The sequence below is a fragment of the Ranitomeya imitator genome, chromosome 10 (assembly GCF_032444005.1).
Source record: "Ranitomeya imitator isolate aRanImi1 chromosome 10, aRanImi1.pri, whole genome shotgun sequence".
NCBI lineage: Eukaryota > Metazoa > Chordata > Amphibia > Anura > Dendrobatidae > Ranitomeya > Ranitomeya imitator.
This window is the reverse complement of record NC_091291.1, coordinates 102223723-102245274: the sequence shown is the minus strand read 5'-3', so window position 1 is coordinate 102245274 and position 21552 is coordinate 102223723. Positions and strand designations below refer to the sequence as shown.

At 42.8% G+C, this 21552-nt stretch overlaps 1 protein-coding gene across 8 annotated transcripts in view; it reads right to left on the bottom strand.

Moving 5' to 3' along the window:
* The window catches only part of ACOT7 (acyl-CoA thioesterase 7), a 234203-nt gene extending 214238 nt beyond the window's left edge, over nt 1–19965 (bottom strand). For 2 of the 8 annotated variants that reach the window (XM_069742406.1, XM_069742408.1), the window contains exons 1-2: nt 19861–19965; nt 1256–1365 (exon numbers count right to left, since the gene is read on the bottom strand). In XM_069742406.1, coding sequence (XP_069598507.1) covers nt 1256–1308 — 53 coding nt within the window. In that variant the 5' untranslated portion in view covers nt 1309–1365; nt 19861–19965. Of the gene's footprint in view, nt 1–1255; nt 1366–11459; nt 11579–19860 lie in introns of those variants that run through there. The other 6 variants (XM_069742405.1, XM_069742407.1, XM_069742410.1 and 3 more) reach the window with 4 other exon arrangements.
* Nucleotides 19966–21552: the final 1587 nt, after the last annotated feature.

Below are 21552 nucleotides of genomic sequence, written 5' to 3'. Positions count from 1 at the left end.
CCAAGGTATTCAGACTTTCTACTTTCTCCAGAGTCCTGTCTGCTACTTGTCCCTGGTCTTCTAGGGCCTTTTCTACGAGTCCGCCTGTGGTTTTCAGGACGTCTTCCTGACTGCATGCAGCTTCCATGGAAACAAACTTTCTTGTTACTCCGGAGTTTTGTCTGCTACCTGTTTGCGGCTCCATGATGCTTCCTGTTTGCCAACGTACTGTACTTCAGTAACTCTGCTATCTGTCAGAGGTGTTCAGTAACTCTGCCATCTGTCTGTGGTTTCTAGGACTTTATTAAACTTCTAGTTTGCATCCTACATTTCCGTGTTCCATGTGCTCCATCTGGCTGCTGCACCAACGCCCGTTTGTGCCACATATCTAATCGGTGCATTTTTAGGGCTCCCACCTATTGGGAAGGTAGATGTTCCATTCTCATGGGTTTACAGCCCAGAAAGAGGGAGACCGTGCATTCAGCTCTCTCCATTGTTGTTTATGCAGATACTGAAGCAGCCTAAAGTTTCCCTTCTCCAATAGACAACAATGAATAAAGTTAGATTCTGCAAGGCCATTTCTTCACATCATCTTATGCTACAGGAGTGAGGACTCCCCATTCTGTCAAAAATATGGAAAATGACCAAACGGCACCCCATTCATAAATACCTATCCCTATGGTTATACGCACCACTGGTCTTCTCCATGTCATGGAAAATACATGTGACCAGACACAGTCATGGCTGTGAGCAAAGAGTTGAGGGCTGCACAGAGGGGCATCTTGGGCTGTAGGTGGCCCCTGGATGTGCACCCCTTCTGTAAGTCAGCATTTCTTTATACTTTGGAGGTTAAAACCCCATAAAGACCTGAAAGTAAGAGTTGCTATAATTTGATCATCTGTGGGAACCATGGCTTTCCGAGTGGCTTAGAGTTGTAGCTAACAACTGGAGAGACACAGGTTAGACACCACAGCAACACAATGTATTTCACACACATACTGTATACAGCAACACACAAAAATCCCATGGCAGGGACCATACCTTTTTACTTTACCATTAAAGAACGGTACATAAGCCTTCACCCTGGCGATGCCCAGAAGTCCTAACACGCGCGACATGCTGATCGCTCCAGATGACTGGATGATTTGAGACTATGATACACACAATCCTGAAAGCTATATATTTACACAAACCCAAGCCACCATCTCCTTTTGTTCAGCATTTCTCACACCGGGATCAGTAACTGCGCAAGAGGAATTCAATGAAGAGCGTTTACCTGGAGTGGAACAGAAGTCCTTCCAAAAGGCGTCTAATACTTGGAAGCCGCATCCCCAAAAGTATGATGGGTCACAAGGAACGGTCAAGAGTTTTGGAGAATCCTATGAGCTGAATAAGATGAAAGACGTTTTGCAGTCCAGAATTATCACCTTTGCACTAATGCAGGCAGGAAATCATAAGCAACCGATGAGGTGAGTAATATTTAACTTACTGTAACATTTCACAACAATGAACGGGAAGACTACGCATAATGTGGACACTACAATGAATGAGAAGTCTACACAAAGTGTGCACGCTACAATAAATGGGAAGTCTACACAAAGTGTGGACACTACAATGAACGGGAAGACTACGCATAGTGTGGACACTACAATGAACGGGAAGACTACGCATAGTGTGGACACTACAATGAACGGGAAGACTACACAAAGTGTGGACACTACAATGAACGGGAAGACTACACAAAGTGTGGACACTACAATGAACGGGAAGACTACACATAGTGTGGACACTACAATGAACGGGAAGTCTACGCATAGTATGGACACTGCAATGAACGGGAAGACTACACAAAGTGTGGACACTACAATGAACGGTAAGACTACACAAAGTGTGGACACTACAATGAACGGGAAGACTACGCATAGTGTGGACACTACAATGAACGGGAAGACTACGCATAGTGTGGACACTACAATGAACGGGAAGACTACGCATAGTGTGGACACTACAATGAACGGGAAGACTACACAAAGTGTGGACACTACAATGAACGGGAAGACTACGCATAGTGTGGACACTACAATGAACGGGAAGACTACACAAAGTGTGCACGCTACAATAAACGGGAAGTCTACACAAAGTGTGGACACTACAATGAACGGGAAGACTACGCATAGTGTGGACACTACAATGAACGGGAAGACTACACAAAGTGTGCACACTACAATAAACGGGAAGTCTACACAAAGTGTGGACACTACAATGAACGGGAAGACTACGCATAGTGTGGACACTACAATGAACGGGAAGACTACACAAAGTGTGCACGCTACAATAAACGGGAAGTCTACACAAAGTGTGGACACTACAATGAACGGGAAGACTACGCATAGTGTGGACACTACAATGAACGGGAAGACTACACAAAGTGTGGACACTAGAATGAATGGGAAGTCTACACAAAGTATGGACACTACAATGAACGGGAAGTCTACACAAAGTATGGACACTGCAATGAACGGGAAGACTACACAAAGTGTGGACACTACAATGAACGGGAAGTCTACGCATAGTATGGACACTGCAATGAACGGGAAGTCTACGCATAGTGTGGACACTACAATGAACGGGAAGTCTGCGCATAGTGTGCACACTACAATGAATGAGAAGTCTACACAAAGTGTGGACACTACAATAAACGGGAACACTACGCATAGTGTTGACACTACAATGAACGGGAAGCCTACGCAAAATGTAGACGCTACAGTGAACAGGAAGTCCACACAAAATATGGACACTACAATGAATGGGAAGTCTAGGCAAAGTGTGGACACTACAATGAATGGAAAGAGTCAGCAAACTATGGTCATATCAGTCTACACTACAATGTTAGGGAAGTCTAAGCAACCTATATCTGCACTACACGGATAGGGGGCTAAGTATCAGTGTACACTACAATATATGGAAAGTGAAAACGTATGGTCTACACTACAGTACAATGCATGGTAAAAGTATGCAAACTGTTTTCATTTTAGGTTGTTCTGCAATATATAGCAAGTATAAATACATCTGGAGACAAAAAACATAGGTGACAAAACAAAATTTTTCATGCATAGCCATTGCAAGAATAACATTTCCAAATACTTCATCCTGTGTAGCGCTTACAACACTATTAAAGAAGTAAATAACTTACTCAAAATAAGGGAGTTAAATACCTTCTAAAAATCGCTGAGTTCCCCTGAACTCTACCACTTTTTTCCATTTTGCTTAGTGTCACTCTGTTGCAGAGATATTCACTATTTTTTGCTTTGTGAGACAATATGTGAAGTCTCCACTTGCAGACCAACTGGGTGTTTCTGTCTTTTCTGGGGGAGTGCACCTTCACCCCTCTCTCCCGCAAAAGGTGCCAATCACAGCTCAGCAGTGTCTGAGACTTCTAGATCTGCTGCAGAGATGCAATTAGCAGATTCTGGGAGGGAAGGATGAAAGCGCACGGCACCAGAAAAGACTCTGAAGTAATGCACAGTTGATCTGCAAGCAGAGATTTCACATGTCTTCCAATAGCAATTAATATGGATATCTCTTCAATGGAGCAAAACAGAAAACAGTGGCATAAATCGGGAAGTTCAGAGATTCTTGGAAGGTATTTAACTAAAATAGTTTGAACAAACAGATCCTCTCTAACTATTCAGGACTGCCTATAGACTATAATCATCCGGCCTCCACTTCATGCAATGACGGTATAAAATGTCACTGCAGTGTAAGAAGCTTGCACAAGATTGTGTATTTGTGGGTGCACGCAGCTGGCTGTCAAGCACAGCCAGACTCCCCACAGAGAATATAAACCTGGTTTATTACATCCATTTTTCCTTTTTTAATTTTTGTATACATGGTGCTACACCAGCACTGGTGTATATAGATTAGGAAGCACTGACAGTGCTTCATCCTCCTGACCCAGCAGTCATGTGATTCCTGGATGCAGGAAGGGAACAGCAGCTGCTGGTTCTTAGAAGACTTGGTAAGCTCTGTTATGCAGCTAGCTGAAATTCCTTGGTAACTGGGGCCTAAAGACGAGCCCCAGTTACAGAAAAATAATGTATTAATATGTTAAAATGCACGTCCTAAAAGGTCTTTGAAGACATCGTGGGGGAAGTGTGAATCACATTAATGATTATTAAAAAAAAAAAAACTGTGGCAGTCTAAGTTGTTGTTTCAGAGCCACGCAATTGTAGAAAAAAAAAATTGTCCAATATACACTGCTCAAAAAATAAAATAAAAGCAACACTAAAATCCCACATCCTAGATATCACTGAATGAAATATTCCAGTTGCAAATCTTTATTCATTACATAGTGGAATGTGTTGAGAACAATAAAACCTAAAAATGATCAACGTAAATCACAACTAATATCCCACAGGGGTCTGGAGTTGGAATGATGCTCAAAATCAAAGTGGAAAATGAAGTTACAGGCTGATCCAACTTCAGTGAAAATGCCTCAAGACAAGGAAATGATGCTCAGTAGTGTGTGTGGCCTCCACGTGCCTGTATGACCTCCCTACAATGCCTGGGCATGCTCCTGATAAGGTGGCGTATGGTCTCTGGAGGGATCTCCTCCCAGACCTGGACTAAAGCATCCACCATCTCCTGGACAGTCTGTGGTGCAACGTGACGTTGGTGGATGGTGAGAGACATGATGTCCCAGATGTGTTCAATCGGATTCAGGTCTGGGGAAAGGGAGGGCCAGTCCATAGCTTCAATACCTTCATCTTGCAGGAACTGCTGACACACTCCAGCCACATGAGGTCTGGCATTGTCCTGCATTAGGAGGAACCCAGAGCCAACCACACCAGCATATGGTCTCACAAGAGGTCTAAGGATCTCATCTCGGTACCTAATGGCAGTCAGGCTACCTCTGGCGAGCACATGGAGGGTTGTGCAGCCCTCCAAAGAAATGCCACCCCACACCATTACTGACCCACTGCCAAACTGGTCATGCTGAAGGATGTTGCAGGCAGATCGGTCTCCACGGTGTCTCCAGACTCTGTCACGTCTGTCACATGTGCTCAGTGTGAACCTGCTTTCATCTGTGAAGAGCACAGGGCGACTGTGACGAATTTGCCAATCCTGGTATTCTGTGGCAAATGCCAAGCGTCCTGCAAGGTGTTGGGCTGTGAGCACAACCCCCATCTGTGGACGTCGGGCACTCAGACCATCCTCATGGGGTTGGTTTCTAACCGTTTGTACAGACACATGCACATTTGAGGCCTGCTGGAGGTAATTTTCCGGGGCTCTGGCAGTGCTCCTTCTATTCCTCCTTGCAAAGGCTGAGGTAGTGGTCCTGCTGCTGGGTTGTTGCTCTCCTATATCCCCCTCCACGTCTCCTGGTGTACTGGCCTGTCTCCTGGTAGCGCCTCCAGCCTCTGGACACTACGCTGACAGACACAACAAACCTTCTTGCCACAGCTCGCATTGATGTGCCATCCTGGATGAGCTGCACTACCTGAGCCATTTGTGTGGGTTGTAGAGTCCGTCTCATGCTACCACGAGTGTGAAAGAACAACCAACATTCAAAAGTGACCAAATCATCAGCCAGAAAGCATTGGTACTGAGATGTGGTCTGTGGTCCCCACCTGTAGAACCACTCCTTTATTGAGGGAGTCTTGATAATTGCCAATAATTTCCATCTGGTGTCTAATCCATTTGCACAACAGCATGTGAAATTGATTGTCAATCAGTGTTGCTTCCTAAGTGGACAGTTTGATTTCACAGAAGTTTGATTTACTTGGAGTTATATTCTGTTGTTTAAGTGTTCCCTTTAATTTTTTGAGCAGTGTATATAAAAATTTAAAAAAAATGAAAAGGGGAGCACAATTTAAAAAGTTTAGTGGTCCAGAAAATAGACACATTTCCTATTTTTCTTTTACATTTTACCCCAACATAAGCAAAAAAAATATACTAAAATGGCATAAAAAAAATTAAACCACATCTATAGTGATAAAGAAGCAAAAGCTAGTAAATATCCTAATGAGGACAATTTTTTAGAGCTGTTTAAAATGCAGGTATGATAAGACCTGAAATTGTGATTGGTCAGGACTGGGGTAAAATGTGCCAGTCTTGAACTGGTTAAGTACAACACAAGTTGTAAGTGATGCAATGAATATTTATAATGTCAGAATTTGTCAGTGGTATTGTCCATCTTTCATTATTACTTACTTTTGTAATACATTACTTATTTTGTAATGATCCTGAATTATTCTCCAGAGCTGCACTCACTATTCTGCTGATGCAGTCACTGTGTACATACATTACATTACTGATCATGAGTTACATCCTGTAATATACCCCAGAGCTACACTCACTATTCTGCTGGTGCAGTCACTGTGTACATACATTACAATACTGAACCTGTACTGATCCTGAATTACATCCTGTAGTATACCCCAGAGCTGCACTCACTATTCTGCTGGTGCAGTCACTGTGTACATACATTACAATACTGAACCTGTACTGATCCTGAATTACATCCTGTAGTATACCCCAGAGCTGCACTCACTATTCTGCTGGTGGAGTCACCGTGTACATACATTACATTACTAATCCTGTACTGATCCTGAGTTACATCCTGTATTATACCCCAGAGCTGCACTCACTATTCTGCTGGTGGAGTCACTGTGTACATACATTACATTACTGATCCTGTACTGATCCTGAGTTACATCCTGTATTATACTCCAGAGCTGCACTAACTATTCTGCTGGTGCAGTCACTGTGTACATACATTACATTACTTATCCTGTACTGATCCTGAGTTACAGCCTGTATTATACTCCAGAGCTGCACTAACTATTCTGCTGGTGCAGTCACTGTGTACATACATTACATTACTTATCCTGTACTGATCCTGAGTTACATCCTGTATTATACCCCAGAGCTGCACTCACTATTCTGCTGGTGCAGTCACTGTGTACATACATTACTGATCCTGAACTGATCCTGAGTTACATCCTGTATTATACCCCAGAGCTGCACTCACTATTCAGCTGGTGCAGTCACTGTGTACATACATTACATTACTGATCCTGTACTGATCCTGAGTTACATCCTGTATTATACTCCAGAGCTGCACTAACTATTCTGCTGGTGCAGTCACTGTGTACATACATTACATTACTTATCCTGTACTGATCCTGAGTTACAGCCTGTATTATACCCCAGAGCTGCACTCACTATTCTGCTGGTGGAGTCACTGTGTACATACATTACATTACTTATCCTGTACTGATCCTGAGTTACATCCTGTATTATACCCCAGAGCTGCACTCACTATTCTGCTGGTGGAGTCACTGTGTACATACATTACATTACTGATCCTGTACTGATCCTGAGTTACATCCTGTATTATACCCCAGAGCTGCACTCACTATTCTGCTGGTGCAGTCACTGTGTACATACATTACATTACTGATCCGGAGTTACATTCTGTATTATACTCCAGAGCTGCACTAACTATTCTGCTGGTGCAGTCACTGTGTACATACATTACATTACTTATCCTGTACTGATCCTGAGTTACATCTTGTATTATACTCCAGAGCTGCACTCACTATTCTGCTGGTGCAGTCACTGTGTACATACATTACATTACTTATCCTGTACTGATCCTGAGTTACAGCCTGTATTATACTCCAGAGCTGCACTCACTATTCTGCTGGTGCAGTCACTGTGTACATACATTACATTACTGATCCTGTACTGATCCTGAGTTACAGCCTGTATTATACTCCAGAGCTGCACTCACTATTCTGCTGGTGCAGTCACTGTGTACATACATTACATTACTGAGCCTGAGTTACATCCTGTATTATACTCCAGAGCTGCACTCACTATTCTGCTGGTGCAGTCACTGTGTACATACATTACATTACTGAACCTGTACTGATCCTGAGTTACATCCTGTATTATACTCCAGAGCTGCACTCACTATTCTGCTGGTGCAGTCACTGTGTACATACATTACATTACTGATCCTGTTCTGATCCTGAGTTACAGCCTGTATTATACTCCAGAGCTACACTCACTAAGGCTGTGTGCACACGTACTGGATTTTTCGTGTTTTTTCGCTATAAAAACATGATAAAACTGCGAAAAAAACGCTCACATTAAGCATCCTATTAATAGAATGCAATCCGCATTTTGTATGCACATGCTGCGTTTTTTTCCTGAGCGGAAACGCATTCTGGAAAGAAACGCAGCATGTTCATTAATTTGCGGAATCGCAGGGATTCCGCACACATAGGAATGCATTGATACGCTTACTTCCCACATGTGGCTCTGCCCACCATGCGGGAAGAAAGCGGATCTTGTGCGGTTGGTACCCAGGGTGGAGGAGAGGAGACACGGACTGGGCACCATATCACTGTAAAAAAAAAAAAAAAAAAAAAAAGAAAGAATTAAAATAAAAAATATAGTGATATACTCACCTTCTGATGGCCCCGGAGTCCTCCCGCCTCTCAGCGGTGCACGCGGCGGCTTACGTTCCCAGGGATGCTGTATGCGAAGGACCTGGGATGGCGTCGCAGTCACGTGACCGTGATGTCATCCCAGGTCCTTTGCACACAGCATCCCTGGGAACGGAAGCCGCCGCGTGCACCGCTGAGGAGATCGGGGGCCGCCGGAAGGTGAGAATAACCATTTTTTTTTAATTATTTTTTATTATTTTTAACATTAGATCTTTTTACTATTGATGCTGCCTATGGTTCCGGTTCCTCCTCCTGGTAATGTACAAATAAATTACCGTAATAGCTGAATATTAAAATCCCCCTTGTTAATAGTGTGGACCCCATAAGGCCAAAACTGCTTAGTCAGAGCTAATAGTGTGTGGATACACAACGTGGTGACAAGTTCTTAATTTCTGGATATTTATAAATACAATTTAGGACTCTGGTTTAATAAGAACAGATCTTTATCCACAGAGCGATACAGTCTATGACATTACATGGTCTTCGCTCATTATGTGCCCCATGGGGAAGCACTTACTATCCCTTGATAGTGACTAATATGTGGATATGTATTGTTTTATTAATTGTAATGGCCTCATAGGTTCAGAGCATGGTCTCACTGAAGTCACGGAGATGGGTAATAGTTATGAAAGCCTCATCATCACACATTTCCATCATTCTGCCATTATACACGTTACACCAGCAATAGCAGCTAAATGACTCCGGCTGGGTAATATCAATGTGGAGTTGGCAATCAAAGATCTAGAACTTAAAGTGTAACATTCATTTTAATTTGTATTTAATAAATCAATAGTAGACATGAAAATATGCAACTTTGTAATACATCTGGTCACAGAAGTCCGCTTCTTTCTCTGCCAGGATTGATCATTAATTTTTAAACTTCTCAATTCACAAGTAAAATCTTTATTCAGTGGAGACAGATGATTTTGACATTAGTGAGATGGGAGATGACGGTTGGTGCTGATGAGATTCTATGTAGATGGGAGTGAAGATCAGAGCTAGAGGCCGAGCTCCTCCCGTCACATCCCCCTCCCGTCTACATAGAATATTATCAGCACCAACCGTCATGTCCTAAGTAGACAAGACGGGTATGTGAAGGGTTAAGCCCTAGCTCCGAACTTCACTCCCATCTACATAGAATCTCATCAGCACCAACCGTCATGTCCCAAGTAGACAAGACAGGGATGTGAAGGGTTAAGCCCTAGCTCCGAACTTCACTCCCATCTACATAGAATATTATCAGCACCAACCGTCATGTCCCAAGTAGACAAGACAGGGATGTGAAGGGTTAAGCCCTAGCTCCGAACTTCACTCCCATCTACATAGAATCTCATCAGCACCAACCGTCATGTCCCAAGTAGACAAGACAGGGATGTGAAGGGTTAAGCCCTAGCTCCGAACTTCACTCCCATCTACATAGAATCTCATCAGCACCAACCGTCATGTCCCAAGTAGACAAGACAGGGATGTGAAGGGTTAAGCCCTAGCTCCGAACTTCACTCCCATCTACATAGAATCTCATCAGCACCAACCGTCATGTCCCAAGTAGACAAGACAGGGATGTGAAGGGTTAAGCCCTAGCTCCGAACTTCACTCCCATCTACATAGAATATCAGCACCAACCGTCATGTCCCAAGTAGACAAGACAGGGATGTGAAGGGTTAAGCCCTAGCTCCGAACTTCACTCCCATCTACATAGAATATCAGCACCAACCGTCATGTCCCAAGTAGACAAGACAGGGATGTGAAGGGTTAAGCCCTAGCTCCGAACTTCACTCCCATCTACATAGAATCTCATCAACACCAACCGTCATGTCCTAACTCACTAATGTAAAAATCTGTCTCCACCGAATACATATTTTTTTGAGAAAATTTTGAGAATGATCAGCCCAGGAGGAAGATTTTTCTAATAAGCTATATTACAAAGTTTCTTATTGTCACGTGTACTATTGGCTTAGGAAATGAAAATTTAAAAAGTTACACTTTACGTGGATTTTTCATTTAATCTTGTGTCTTACAGGTGAAAATTAGTACTGAAAAATTGTTAAAAGTTTCAAGGGCGTAGAAGTTATAAATGCAAAAATAAGTACCGTAGCATAAAAAAACTTTGAGGTTTAAAAGTTTTTTTTAAAACTTTTTTCTTTAAAAGTTGAGTGAGAAGATTACCGTATATTGGTGAAATCTGAGACCGTGACTGCCAAGATTAATTTGCTTCAAGACTGACAACATTCCTTGCAGATTGTTGTGGCTATAAATGACTAATTGGCTATTTTCTTACAAAGGATAGGTTTCGTCAGCGCAGATAGGAGGTGGATTGTATCTTTCCATTCAGAAAAGGAGTGGTGATCTGCCGATACAGACTTCACCAATGAGATCTTCTCATTGGATTTCTCCTTTTTAAAAGGTGATATTTTCTGAGTAATAAAATGACATATTAAAATATTGCATATCTGCAAATGTACTATGTGTTGAGGCATCCAATAGAAGATGCTTTTCCTACAACTTTGACGATGGCCATATCTATGGTTCAATACTGAACACGTAAAATTGTCAAATTTGTTGCTGTAAGGACGAACCCAGAATTGGATTAATCCTACACAGTGGAATATTTCGCAGCGTGTGCTTACTATACAATTATGTCAGATCCTATAAAACATTTCGCTAAAGACAGTACCTCTATCTGGCAGAACAAGTGGTGTCCTCTGTGCCATGGGATGACCTTCACCATAGAAGTACCGTAATTCTTAAGAATCTCAGGGGGGTCCTAAGCCTTTTTTTTAGTATGAGGGGCACATTACTAATAACAACGGCAATGCTAGCTACTGTGTTTGAGAAATTCTGCACAAGGAGAAAAGTTTGCAAAAGCGCAAGATACCATCATGTATAATAATACTGTGACTGGTCAACAGGCCTGACCTAAACTGAACCGAGAGATATCCCGCATTGCCACCAACTACTTACTGCTCTCCTAAGCCTCCTCTGGGCTGATCTCCCTTCTCTCTGTCACGCTAACACTTCTCGCAGTCTCCGTATCCTCTCACCCTCCCACCCTGGTGTGGGCTACGGAGGCCTCATTGCTCCCAAACTTTCTCAACAATCCTGCTCAATACGAAGCACTGAAGGCAGGGGGCGACATATCTACAAAACAAAGTGCAGCAGATAATGTCGTAAAAAATTCATTTACAGTCATATTATTATTATTATTTTTTATTGTTATAGCGCCATTTATTCCATGGCGCTTTACATGTGAGTAGGGGTATACATAATAAAACAAATACAATAATCTTAAACAATACAAGTCATAACTGGTACAGGAGGAGAGAGGACCCTGCCCGCGAGGGCTCACAATCTACAAGGGATATCCCTTTAATATGCAGAGTATCGAATGTTCTGGCTTACGAGAGTCTTGGAAAAGTAAGAATTAGGCTCGCGAGTTCAATGCGAGTCTCTCGCATCAAGTCCCGGCACTCGGGACCGGAGTTTGCGGCTGCATGTATTTCCAAGCAGTGCCGGATATTGATGCGAGTTTCTCGCAGTCAACGCGCAAGTGTGAACCCGGCCTTAAACTCTTATTAATGGTAATGCCATTTCCTTTTTTTGTTAGACAGAGCCCACTAGCATAAGCTTGCTAGGAACCCATCACTGCCATCCCTATAATCAGGAACCCTATAACATGTTCAGTTTCCCTGTAGTAACAGCACACATGGGAAATTGTGTATGGGGTCTCCAAGTCGCAAGTCTAAACGTTGGCTTAAGCTAGTTTCACACACGGTTCACGTATGGTCCAAGATGGCTTCTCCAGCAGCGGACCTAATGACCCACACGTAACAACCACTTAGATATAATTGATGCTCCTGAGTTTCGGTCAAAATCCACCTGCCCAACAGATTGGAGAGAGAGCCCTAAATTGAAATCTCACTTAAAGTGACACGTTACTGGTGGAGAGTGGCACCTCAAGCAGAAAAAAGGTGAGCTGTACAACATCCACCACAGAGGAGAATAGCTATGGGCAAAACAACAATGAGGTCTCTGGGCAAGGCCTTCAAAATCAAAGAACATTTCACTGGAGACAAAGACATGGCTCGTACATAGTTTGGTCTTTTCTGTAGTGACATACGGATGTGAAACCTGGACCACAAAGAAACAAGAGAGAAGAATTATCTACACCTTTGAAACATGGTGCTGGAGAAGGATGGTTATCAATCTCATGGATGGCAAGAAGATCAAACAAATCAATTTTGGAACAAATCAAGCCAGACATGTCACTAGAAGCAAGGATCACCAAGGTACATTTGTTTACTTTGAACACATCATACAAAAGAAAGCAATCACTGATGAGAATAGAAGGAACAAGACAAAGAAGAAGACCAGCTACCAGATGGCTTGATACAACCAAGATAACGTCAGAAAAGACTGGCCAGGTTTGCACAAGATCGATCTTCCTACAGATTGTTCATCCAAGTTGCCTGGGTGGAAAGTCCACATTATGTCATCACAACCATATCATTACGAGGATATTTACTTGAAGAAATGCAAAGTTCGATTCCTACAAGGTAAAATTCATATAATATCGACATATACGATATTCACAAACCTCATTAACCCCTTTCTGACATCGGACGTACTATCCCGTCCATGTGGGGTGGGCCCCTATGACCATGGATGGGATAGTACGTCCAGCGCGATCGGCGGCGCTCACGGGGGGAGCGCCGCCGATCGCGGCCAGGTGTCAGCTGCCTATCGCAGCTGACATCCGGCACTATGTGCCAGGAGCGGTCACGGACCGCCCCCGGCACATTAACCCCTGGCACACCGCGATCAAAGATGATCGCGATGTGCCGGCGGTGCAGGGAAGCACCGCGCAGGGAGGGGGCTCCCTGCGGGCTTCCCTGAGCCCCCCGCAGCAACGCGATGTGATCGCGTTGCTGCGAGGGTCTTACCTCCCTCCCTCTCTGCTCGAGCCCCGGATCCAAGATGGCCGCGGATCCGGGTCCTGCAGGGAGGGAGGTGACTTCACAGAGCCTGCAGCGCTGCATGTCAGATCAGTGATCTGACAGAGTGCTGTGCAAACTGTCAGATCACTGATCTGTGATGTCCCCCCCTGGGACAAAGTAAAAAAGTAAAAAAAAAAAATTTTCAAATGTGTAAAAAAAAATTAAAAAAAATATTCCAAAATAATGAAAAAAAAAAAAATATTATTCCCATAAATACATTTCTTTATCTAAATAAAAAAAAAAAAAAACAATAAAAGTACACATATTTAGTATCGCCGTGTCCGTAACGGCCCGACCTATAAAACTGGCCCACTAGTTAACCCCTTCAGTAAACACCGTAAGGAAAAAAAAAAAAAAGAGGCAAAAAACAACGCTTTATTATCATACCGCCGAACAAAAAGTGGAATAACACGCGATCAAAAAGACAGGTATAAATAACCATGGTACCGCTGAAAACGTCATCTTGTCCCGCAAAAAACGAGCCGCCATACAGCATCATCAGCAAAAAAATAAAAAAGTTATAGTCCTGAGAATAAAGCGATGCCAAAATAATTATTTTTTCTATAAAATAGTTTTTATCGTATAAAAGCGCCAAAACATAAAAAAATGATATAAATGAGGTGTCGCTGTAATCGTACTGACCCGAAGAATAAAACTGCTTTATCAATTTTACCAAACGCGGAACGGTATAAACGCCTCCCCCAAAAGAAATTCATGAATAGCTGGTTTTTGGTCATTCTGCCTCACAAAAATCGGAATAAAAAGCGATCAAAAAATGTCACGTGCCCGAAAATGTTACCAATAAAAACGTCAACTCGTCCCGCAAAAAACAAGACCTCACATGACTCTGTGGACCAAAATATAGAAAAATTATAGCTCTCAAAATGTGGTAACGCAAAAAATATTTTTTGCAATAAAAAGCGTCTTTCAGTGTGTGACGGCTGCCAATCATAAAAATCCGCTAAAAAACCCGCTATAAAAGTAAATCAAACCCCCCTTCATCACCCCCTTAGTTAGGGAAAAATTAAAAAAATGTATTTATTTCCATTTTCCCATTAGGGCTAGGGTTAGAGTTAGGGCTAGGGTTAGGGTTAGGGCTAGGGTTAGGGCTAGGGTTAGGGCTAGGGTTAGGATTAGGGTTAGGGCTAGGGTTAGGGCTACAGTTTGGGTTTGGGGCTAAAGTTACAGTTAGGGTTTAGATTACATTTACGGTTGGGAATAGGGTTGGGATTAGGGTTAGGGGTGTGTCTGGGTTAGAGGTGTGGTTAGGGTTACTGTTGGGATTAGGGTTAGGGGTGTGTTTGGATTAGGGTTTCAGTTATAATTGGGGGGTTTCCACTGTTTAGGCACATCAGGGGCTCTCCAAATGCGACATGGCGTCCGATCTCAATTTCAGCCAATTCTGCGTTGAAAAAGTAAAACAGTGCTTCTTCCCTTCCGAGCTCTCCCGTGTGCCCAAACAGGGGTTTACCCCAACATATGGGGTATCAGCGTACTCAGAACAAATAGGACAACAACTTTTGGGGTCCAATTTCTCCTGTTACCCTTGGGAAAATACAAAACTCGGGGCTAAAACATTTTTTGTGGGAAAAAAAAAGATTTTTTATTTTCACGGCTCTGCGTTATAAACTGTAGTGAAACACTTGGGGGTTCAAAGTTCTCACAACACATCTAGATTAGTTCCCTGGGGGGTCTAGTTTCCAATATGGGGTCACTTGTGGGGGGTTTCTACTGTTTAGGTACATTAGGGGTTCTGCAAACGCAATGTGACGTCTGCAGACCATTCCATCTAAGTCTGCATTCCAAATGGCGCTCCTTCCCTTCCGAGCTCTGCCATGCGCTCAAACGGTGGTTTCCCCCAACATACGGGGTATCAGCGTACTCAGGACAAATTGGACAACAACTTTTGGGGTCGAATTTCTACTATTACCCCCGGGAAAATACAAAACTGGGGGCTAAAAAATAATTTTGGGGGGAAAGATTTTTTTTTTTTAATTTTCACGGCTCTGCGTTACAAACTGTAGTGAAACACTTGGGGGTTCAAAGCTATCACAACACATCTAGATGAGTTCCTTAGGGGCTCTAGTTTCCAAAATGGTGTCACTTGTGGGAGGTTTCTACTGTTTAGGTACATTAGGGGCTCTGCAAATGCAATGTGACACCTGCAGACCATTCCATCTAAGTCCTCATTCCAAATGGAGCTCCTTCCCTTCCGAGCCCTCCCATGCGCCCAAACAGTGGTTCCCCCCCACATATGGGGTATCAGCGCACTCAGGACAAATTGGACAACAAATTGTGGGGTCGAATTTCTCCTGTTACCCTCGGGAAAATACAAAACTGGGGGCTAAAAAATAATTTTTGTGGGAAAAAATGTTTGTTTTATTTTTACGGCTCTCCATTATAAACTTCTGTGAAGCCCTTGGTGGGTCAAAGCGCTCAGCACACATCTAGATAAGTTCCTAAGGGGGTCTACTTTCCAAAATGGTGTCATTTGTGGGGGGTTTCAATGTTTAGGCACATCAGTGGCTCTTCAAACGCAACATGGCGTTCTATCTCAATTCCTGTCAATTTTGCTTTGAAAAGTCAAACGGCGCTCCTTCCCTTCCGAGCTCTGCCATGCGCCCAAACAGTGGTTTACCCCCACATGTGGGGTATTGGCATACTCAGGACAAATTGTACAACAATGTTTGGGGTCCATTTTCTCCTGTTACCCTTGGTAAAATAAAACAAATTGGAGCTGAATTAAATTTTTTGTGAAAAAAAGTTAAATGTTCATTTTTATTTAAACATTCAAAAAATTCCTGTGAAGCACCAGAAGGGTTAATAAACTTCTTGAATGTGATTTTGAGAACCTTGAGGGGTGCAGTTTTTAGAATGTTGTCACACTTGGGTATTTTCTATCATATAGACCCCTCAAAATGACTTCAAATGAGATGTGGTCCCTAAAATAAAATGGTGTTGTAGAAATGAGAAATTGCTGGTCAACTTTTAACCCTTATAACTCCCTAACAAAAAAAAATTTTGGTTCCAAAATTGTGCTGATGTAAAGTAGACATGTGGGAAATGTTACTTATTAAGTATTTTGTGTGACATATCTCTGTGATTTAATTGCATAAAAATTCAAAGTTAGAAAATTGCGAAATTTTCATAATTTTCGCCAAATTTCCGTTTTTTTCACAAATAAACGCAGGTACTATCAAAGAATTTTTACCATTGTCATGAAGTACAATATGTCACGAGAAAACAATGTCAGAATCACTGGGATCCGTTGAAGCGTTCCAGAGTTATAACCTCATAAAGGGACAGTGGTCAGAATTGTAAAAATTGGCCTAGTCATTAACGTGCAAACCACCCTTGGGGGTAAAGGGGTTAAAATCTATAGAAGCAAACAGATGCACAGATTCTGCACCAAATAAGAATGTCAATGTCTAATTAGAAGTGTTGTACCAAATAAGAAAAAAGTTATTTAGCTTTGTCTTGTAAATGCCCTATGTTACAGATGCGGGTCCCAGCAAGTCGAGAGGCAGACAAAAAAACCTACAACTCAGTTCATTGATTTGTATGGGAGACGGACTCATGAAATTTGCCAAGAAAGCACGGTTTTTGGAACTCCAATAAAAATGAATTTTAAATTCCATAATTAAATTTTTCTCAAGCTAGGAGGGTTTACTTATCACTTTTAAATAACACTAATTTAGGGTACGTATTAAGACAAAAAAAAACTATAAAGTTATATTGTAAGGGCATAGGGGCAAGGCAAAACCCTACTCCTCACTCCTGTTCCTCTGAGTTTTTCTATCTTTTGGGGTTTTTTATTCAAATGGAGCACAACTTATGGCACAAATTAAATAACTTAATTTTACATATAACAATAAAAAAATATGCTTTTTATTTTAAATACATTATTTTTCCAAATGAACATTGTTTCTTAAAATTCTTTGGCCCCGACTCATCAAGACTAGCACAAACAACTCCAGTTGTTTTATTTAGGCCTCGTTCACACTTCCATGTTTCATAAACGTGTTCCATCAGTTTTTTTTTTTTTTTTTTCAAACACTGATGACAAAAATGGACGCACAGATCAAACACTGACACAGTTTTTTTTCCCACATACGTGTTTAAACACAGACATGTGAACAAGGCCTAAAAGCATGAAATACCATAAAGAAAAAACTGCAGCTGTAAATCAAGATTAAAAAAAAAAACACCACTCAATAGCACATGTAATTTAGCTTATTGGTGCAGAAAATCTGCAACATCCAAACGTTACCAAATACTCATCATAGTGGCACAATTGAAAAAAGTATGGGCTACAAATAACGCTACCAAATAACGGAGATAGAGAGAATAAAACACTTCTTTAATAGAGCTACCCATCTACGAGCTGCTCCAGCTCCTTCCTCAGGGATAACTTCTTTTCTACGAAACGCATAGCTCTATTACAGAAATGTTTTATTCTCTCTGTCATTTGGTAACACTATTTGTATTTTTTCCAATTGTGCTACTACTAGTTTCTATCCTGGACCCCCATCATCCGAGATCCAGAGGGCACAGCTGTGGCCATTAGAAAGCCTAACCCGTGTCTGCACAAGCTGCGGCCATTAGAAAGCTTAACCCGTGTCTGCACAAGCTGCGGCCATTAGGAAGCTTAACCCGTGTCTGCACAAGCTGCGGCCATTAGGAAGCTTAACCCGTGTCTGCACAACAGTTTCAGGTGAGCAACTGCACTCACCTAAGTGTGTTACAGCCCTACTGATCCGCACAAGGAGCACTTTCCTCTTTTTTTTCCCCTATGTTACAGAATTGCAATGTAGTACTGTGAGGCTACACTGTGTTTCTGTAGGACATTCAGTTCTTTCTCACGTACCTATAGACTCCAAGGAGTGAGAAACTAGTGCATGCTTGTATTGTTTAAGATTATTGCACTTGTTTTTATTATGCATACCACTCCTTGCATGTAAAGTGCCATGGAATAAATGGCGCTATAACAATAAATAATAATAATAATAATAATAATTTTTATTTAATAAATCAATAGTACACATGAAAATATGCAACTTTGTAATACATCTGGTCACAGAAGTCCGCTTCTTTCTCTGTTGGTGCTGATGAGATTCTATGTAGATGGGAGTGAAGATCCGAGCTAGAGGCCGAGCTCCTCCCGTCTACATAGAATATTATCAGCACCAACCGTCATGTCCTAAGTAGACAAGACGGGGATGTGAAGGGTTAAGCTCTAGCTCCGAACTTCACTCCCATCTACATAGAATCTCATCAGCACCAACCGTCACGTCCTATCTCACTAATGTAAAAATCTGTCTCCACCGAATACATATTTTTTGGAGAAAATTTTGAGAATGATCAGCCCAGGAGGCGAAAGAAGATTTTTCTAATAAGCTATATTACAAAGTTTCTTATTGTCACGTGTACTATTGGCTTAGGAAATGAAAATGAAAACAGTTACACTTTACGTGGATTTTTCATTTAATCTTGTGTCTTACAGGCGAAAATTAGTACCGAAAAATTGTTAAAAGTTTCAAGGGCGTAGAAGTTATAAATAATAATATATAATAAAAATGCTGAAAAAAATTTTTCCCCCCATTTGCAGATTTGGCCAGAGGAGAAAAAAAAAGGGCTCTTCTGTGCTGCTCCATTGAATAACATTGGTGCAGTCTGTTTTTTCCACGGACCGAAAATAGTCACATGGATGATCCCTAGTGTCATCAAGTACGATAATAGGTATTTTAACTGATCGCCGATGATCAAACGTGCAGATGCCGATGGAAGCTGAAAGCCAGAACGTCCTCTGTCAATCAAACAATACATGGCTACTACCCTAATGAACAGCTCATCATCCAACAGTATTGCATGAAGTCAACATATAGGGGTACAAGTGAGGAACCCCCCACTCGCTCCACATACTAACTATAGAAAAAGGGCTAAACAGATGACACAGCCCCCATCCCCAGCCAAGCCTGCAGTCATTCACAAAAAAAACTGAGCTCATTCATGATGCAAATATGGAAACTGGAGCACAATATTAAACAATGACACAAGGTGCATTGGAATATAATAGCAAACACTCCTGTGCCCCCAGGCAGATATTATGTAACAGATCTGGCACCACTTCTTTGCAGGTCATTAGCACAGTGCCCCCTGGTGGGTAGGGCGTTCAGTACAGGAGACATGTGCCCTAGCTCCTCTCTCCAGCACAGGAGGCCTCGCTGCTTTCTGCAGAGTCACAGCTCCCTCCCTCCATTGCATCACTGCTGTGCCGGCTTCCCACGTGCACTGCAGGCAATGAATGGCGGGCTCTCCCTCCAGCATGCTCTGTGTGTATGCGGCCATGTCACCCCCTGCTGCTTTACCTGCTGATCTGGATAGCAGGGTGCTGCTGCTGAGACATTGTGCCTTTTCTGGTGGATGATGGGGCTGCTGAAGGGGTCTGGTTGTTCCTGGATGCTGAGGCTGGAAGGGGAGGGAGATATAGGAGGAGGAGAGCGGCTGGATGACAGAAGCTGGGTCCTCCTCCTGCATCCAAAACTCTGATCATCCTCCTGTAAGGGAATGAGAGGACACGCCTCTGCCTGCTGGGTATACTAGTCCCTTGCAGCAAGGCCATGACAGCTGTGCACTCACAGTCCATGCATTGCCTGCTCATGACTGATATTAGAAAAGCACCAAAATCTGACCCTGATGTACCAGAGAAAATGGGGATAATCAATAAAAGTGAATAGCTAAATATCGTCCATCTGTTTGTGGGAAAGTTGGGTAACGACCAAGCTCCGAAAAGGGCGCAGGCAGATGAACGTATAGAGATCGGAACGCAGTGCACGGACCGGCCGGCGGCTCTCCTACAGGAACGTGACATTTTCATAGAAATACATGAAGCTGTCACTCTCTGGTAGAGAGAACCGCCGGCCGGTCTGTGCACAGCGTTCTGATCTCACTCTGATTTATACGGCCGTCTGACTGAACCCTTAGGGTGCGTGTCCACGGTCCGTAATGACGGCGCTTTGGACGGAGCGAAAAACCCACTCTGCCAAAAGCACCGCCCCCTTCTGTACGCGCGGTTATTCCGGATGTGTTCATTGCACACATCCGGAATCTCCGCACCCCATACATAGGGCCCTGTGAGTTACCTTGTGGTGAAGGAGCGTCGCCACAAGGTAAACAGACATGCTGTGTAAAAAGACGCGCCGCATGTCCGTAAACGCAGGGCCGCCAGATGCGTGTTCCCACGCATAGTGGAGATGGGATTTCATAAAATCCCCTCCACTATGCTGTAATATCTGGACGCTGTGGGCTGAACGCTGCAGTTGTACGCAGCGTTCAATCCGCGGCTAATCTGGATGTAATCCTGAACGTGGACACATACCCTTAGGCCACGTTCACACGGTCAGTATTTGGTGAGTATTTTACATCAGTATTTGTAAGGCAAAATCAGGAGGAGTGGAACAGTCAGAGGAAAAGTATAATAGAAACACGTCACCACTCCTGGTTTTGACTTACAAATACTGAGGTAAAAAAAGTGACCAAATACTCATTGTGTGCACGTGGCCTTACACAATTATCAACACACCCACTTATTCTATTCTTTTGGCCATTTTCACACGTTCAGTATTTGGTGATTTTTTTTTACCTCAGTATTTGTAAGCCAAAACCAGGAGTGGAACAATGAGAGGAAAAGTATAATAGAAACCCGTCACCACTTCTGTATTTATCACCCACTCCTGGTTTTGGCTTACAAATACTGAGGTAAAAAAACTCACCAAATACTCAGTGTGTGACTATGGCCTAAGGCTTGTCCACCAGCTCTGCTAAATCCCTGAATGGCAATTATCTGGTCATACATTTCCCCTCCTGGAGAGGACCACGTATAGCCAGACTTGGGAAAGGTGGGTGACAACCAGTGTGAAAGCCAAACTGGTTATAACTCCTCTTTTTTCGGTGTAGTGTAAGGAGGAAGACCGGGCTGCGGGCACCTGTACTGCGAAGGGTCCGGTACTGTCGAGGCTGCGTCCCAGGTTGTCCGGGGGAAAGAATAGGGAACTGGACAG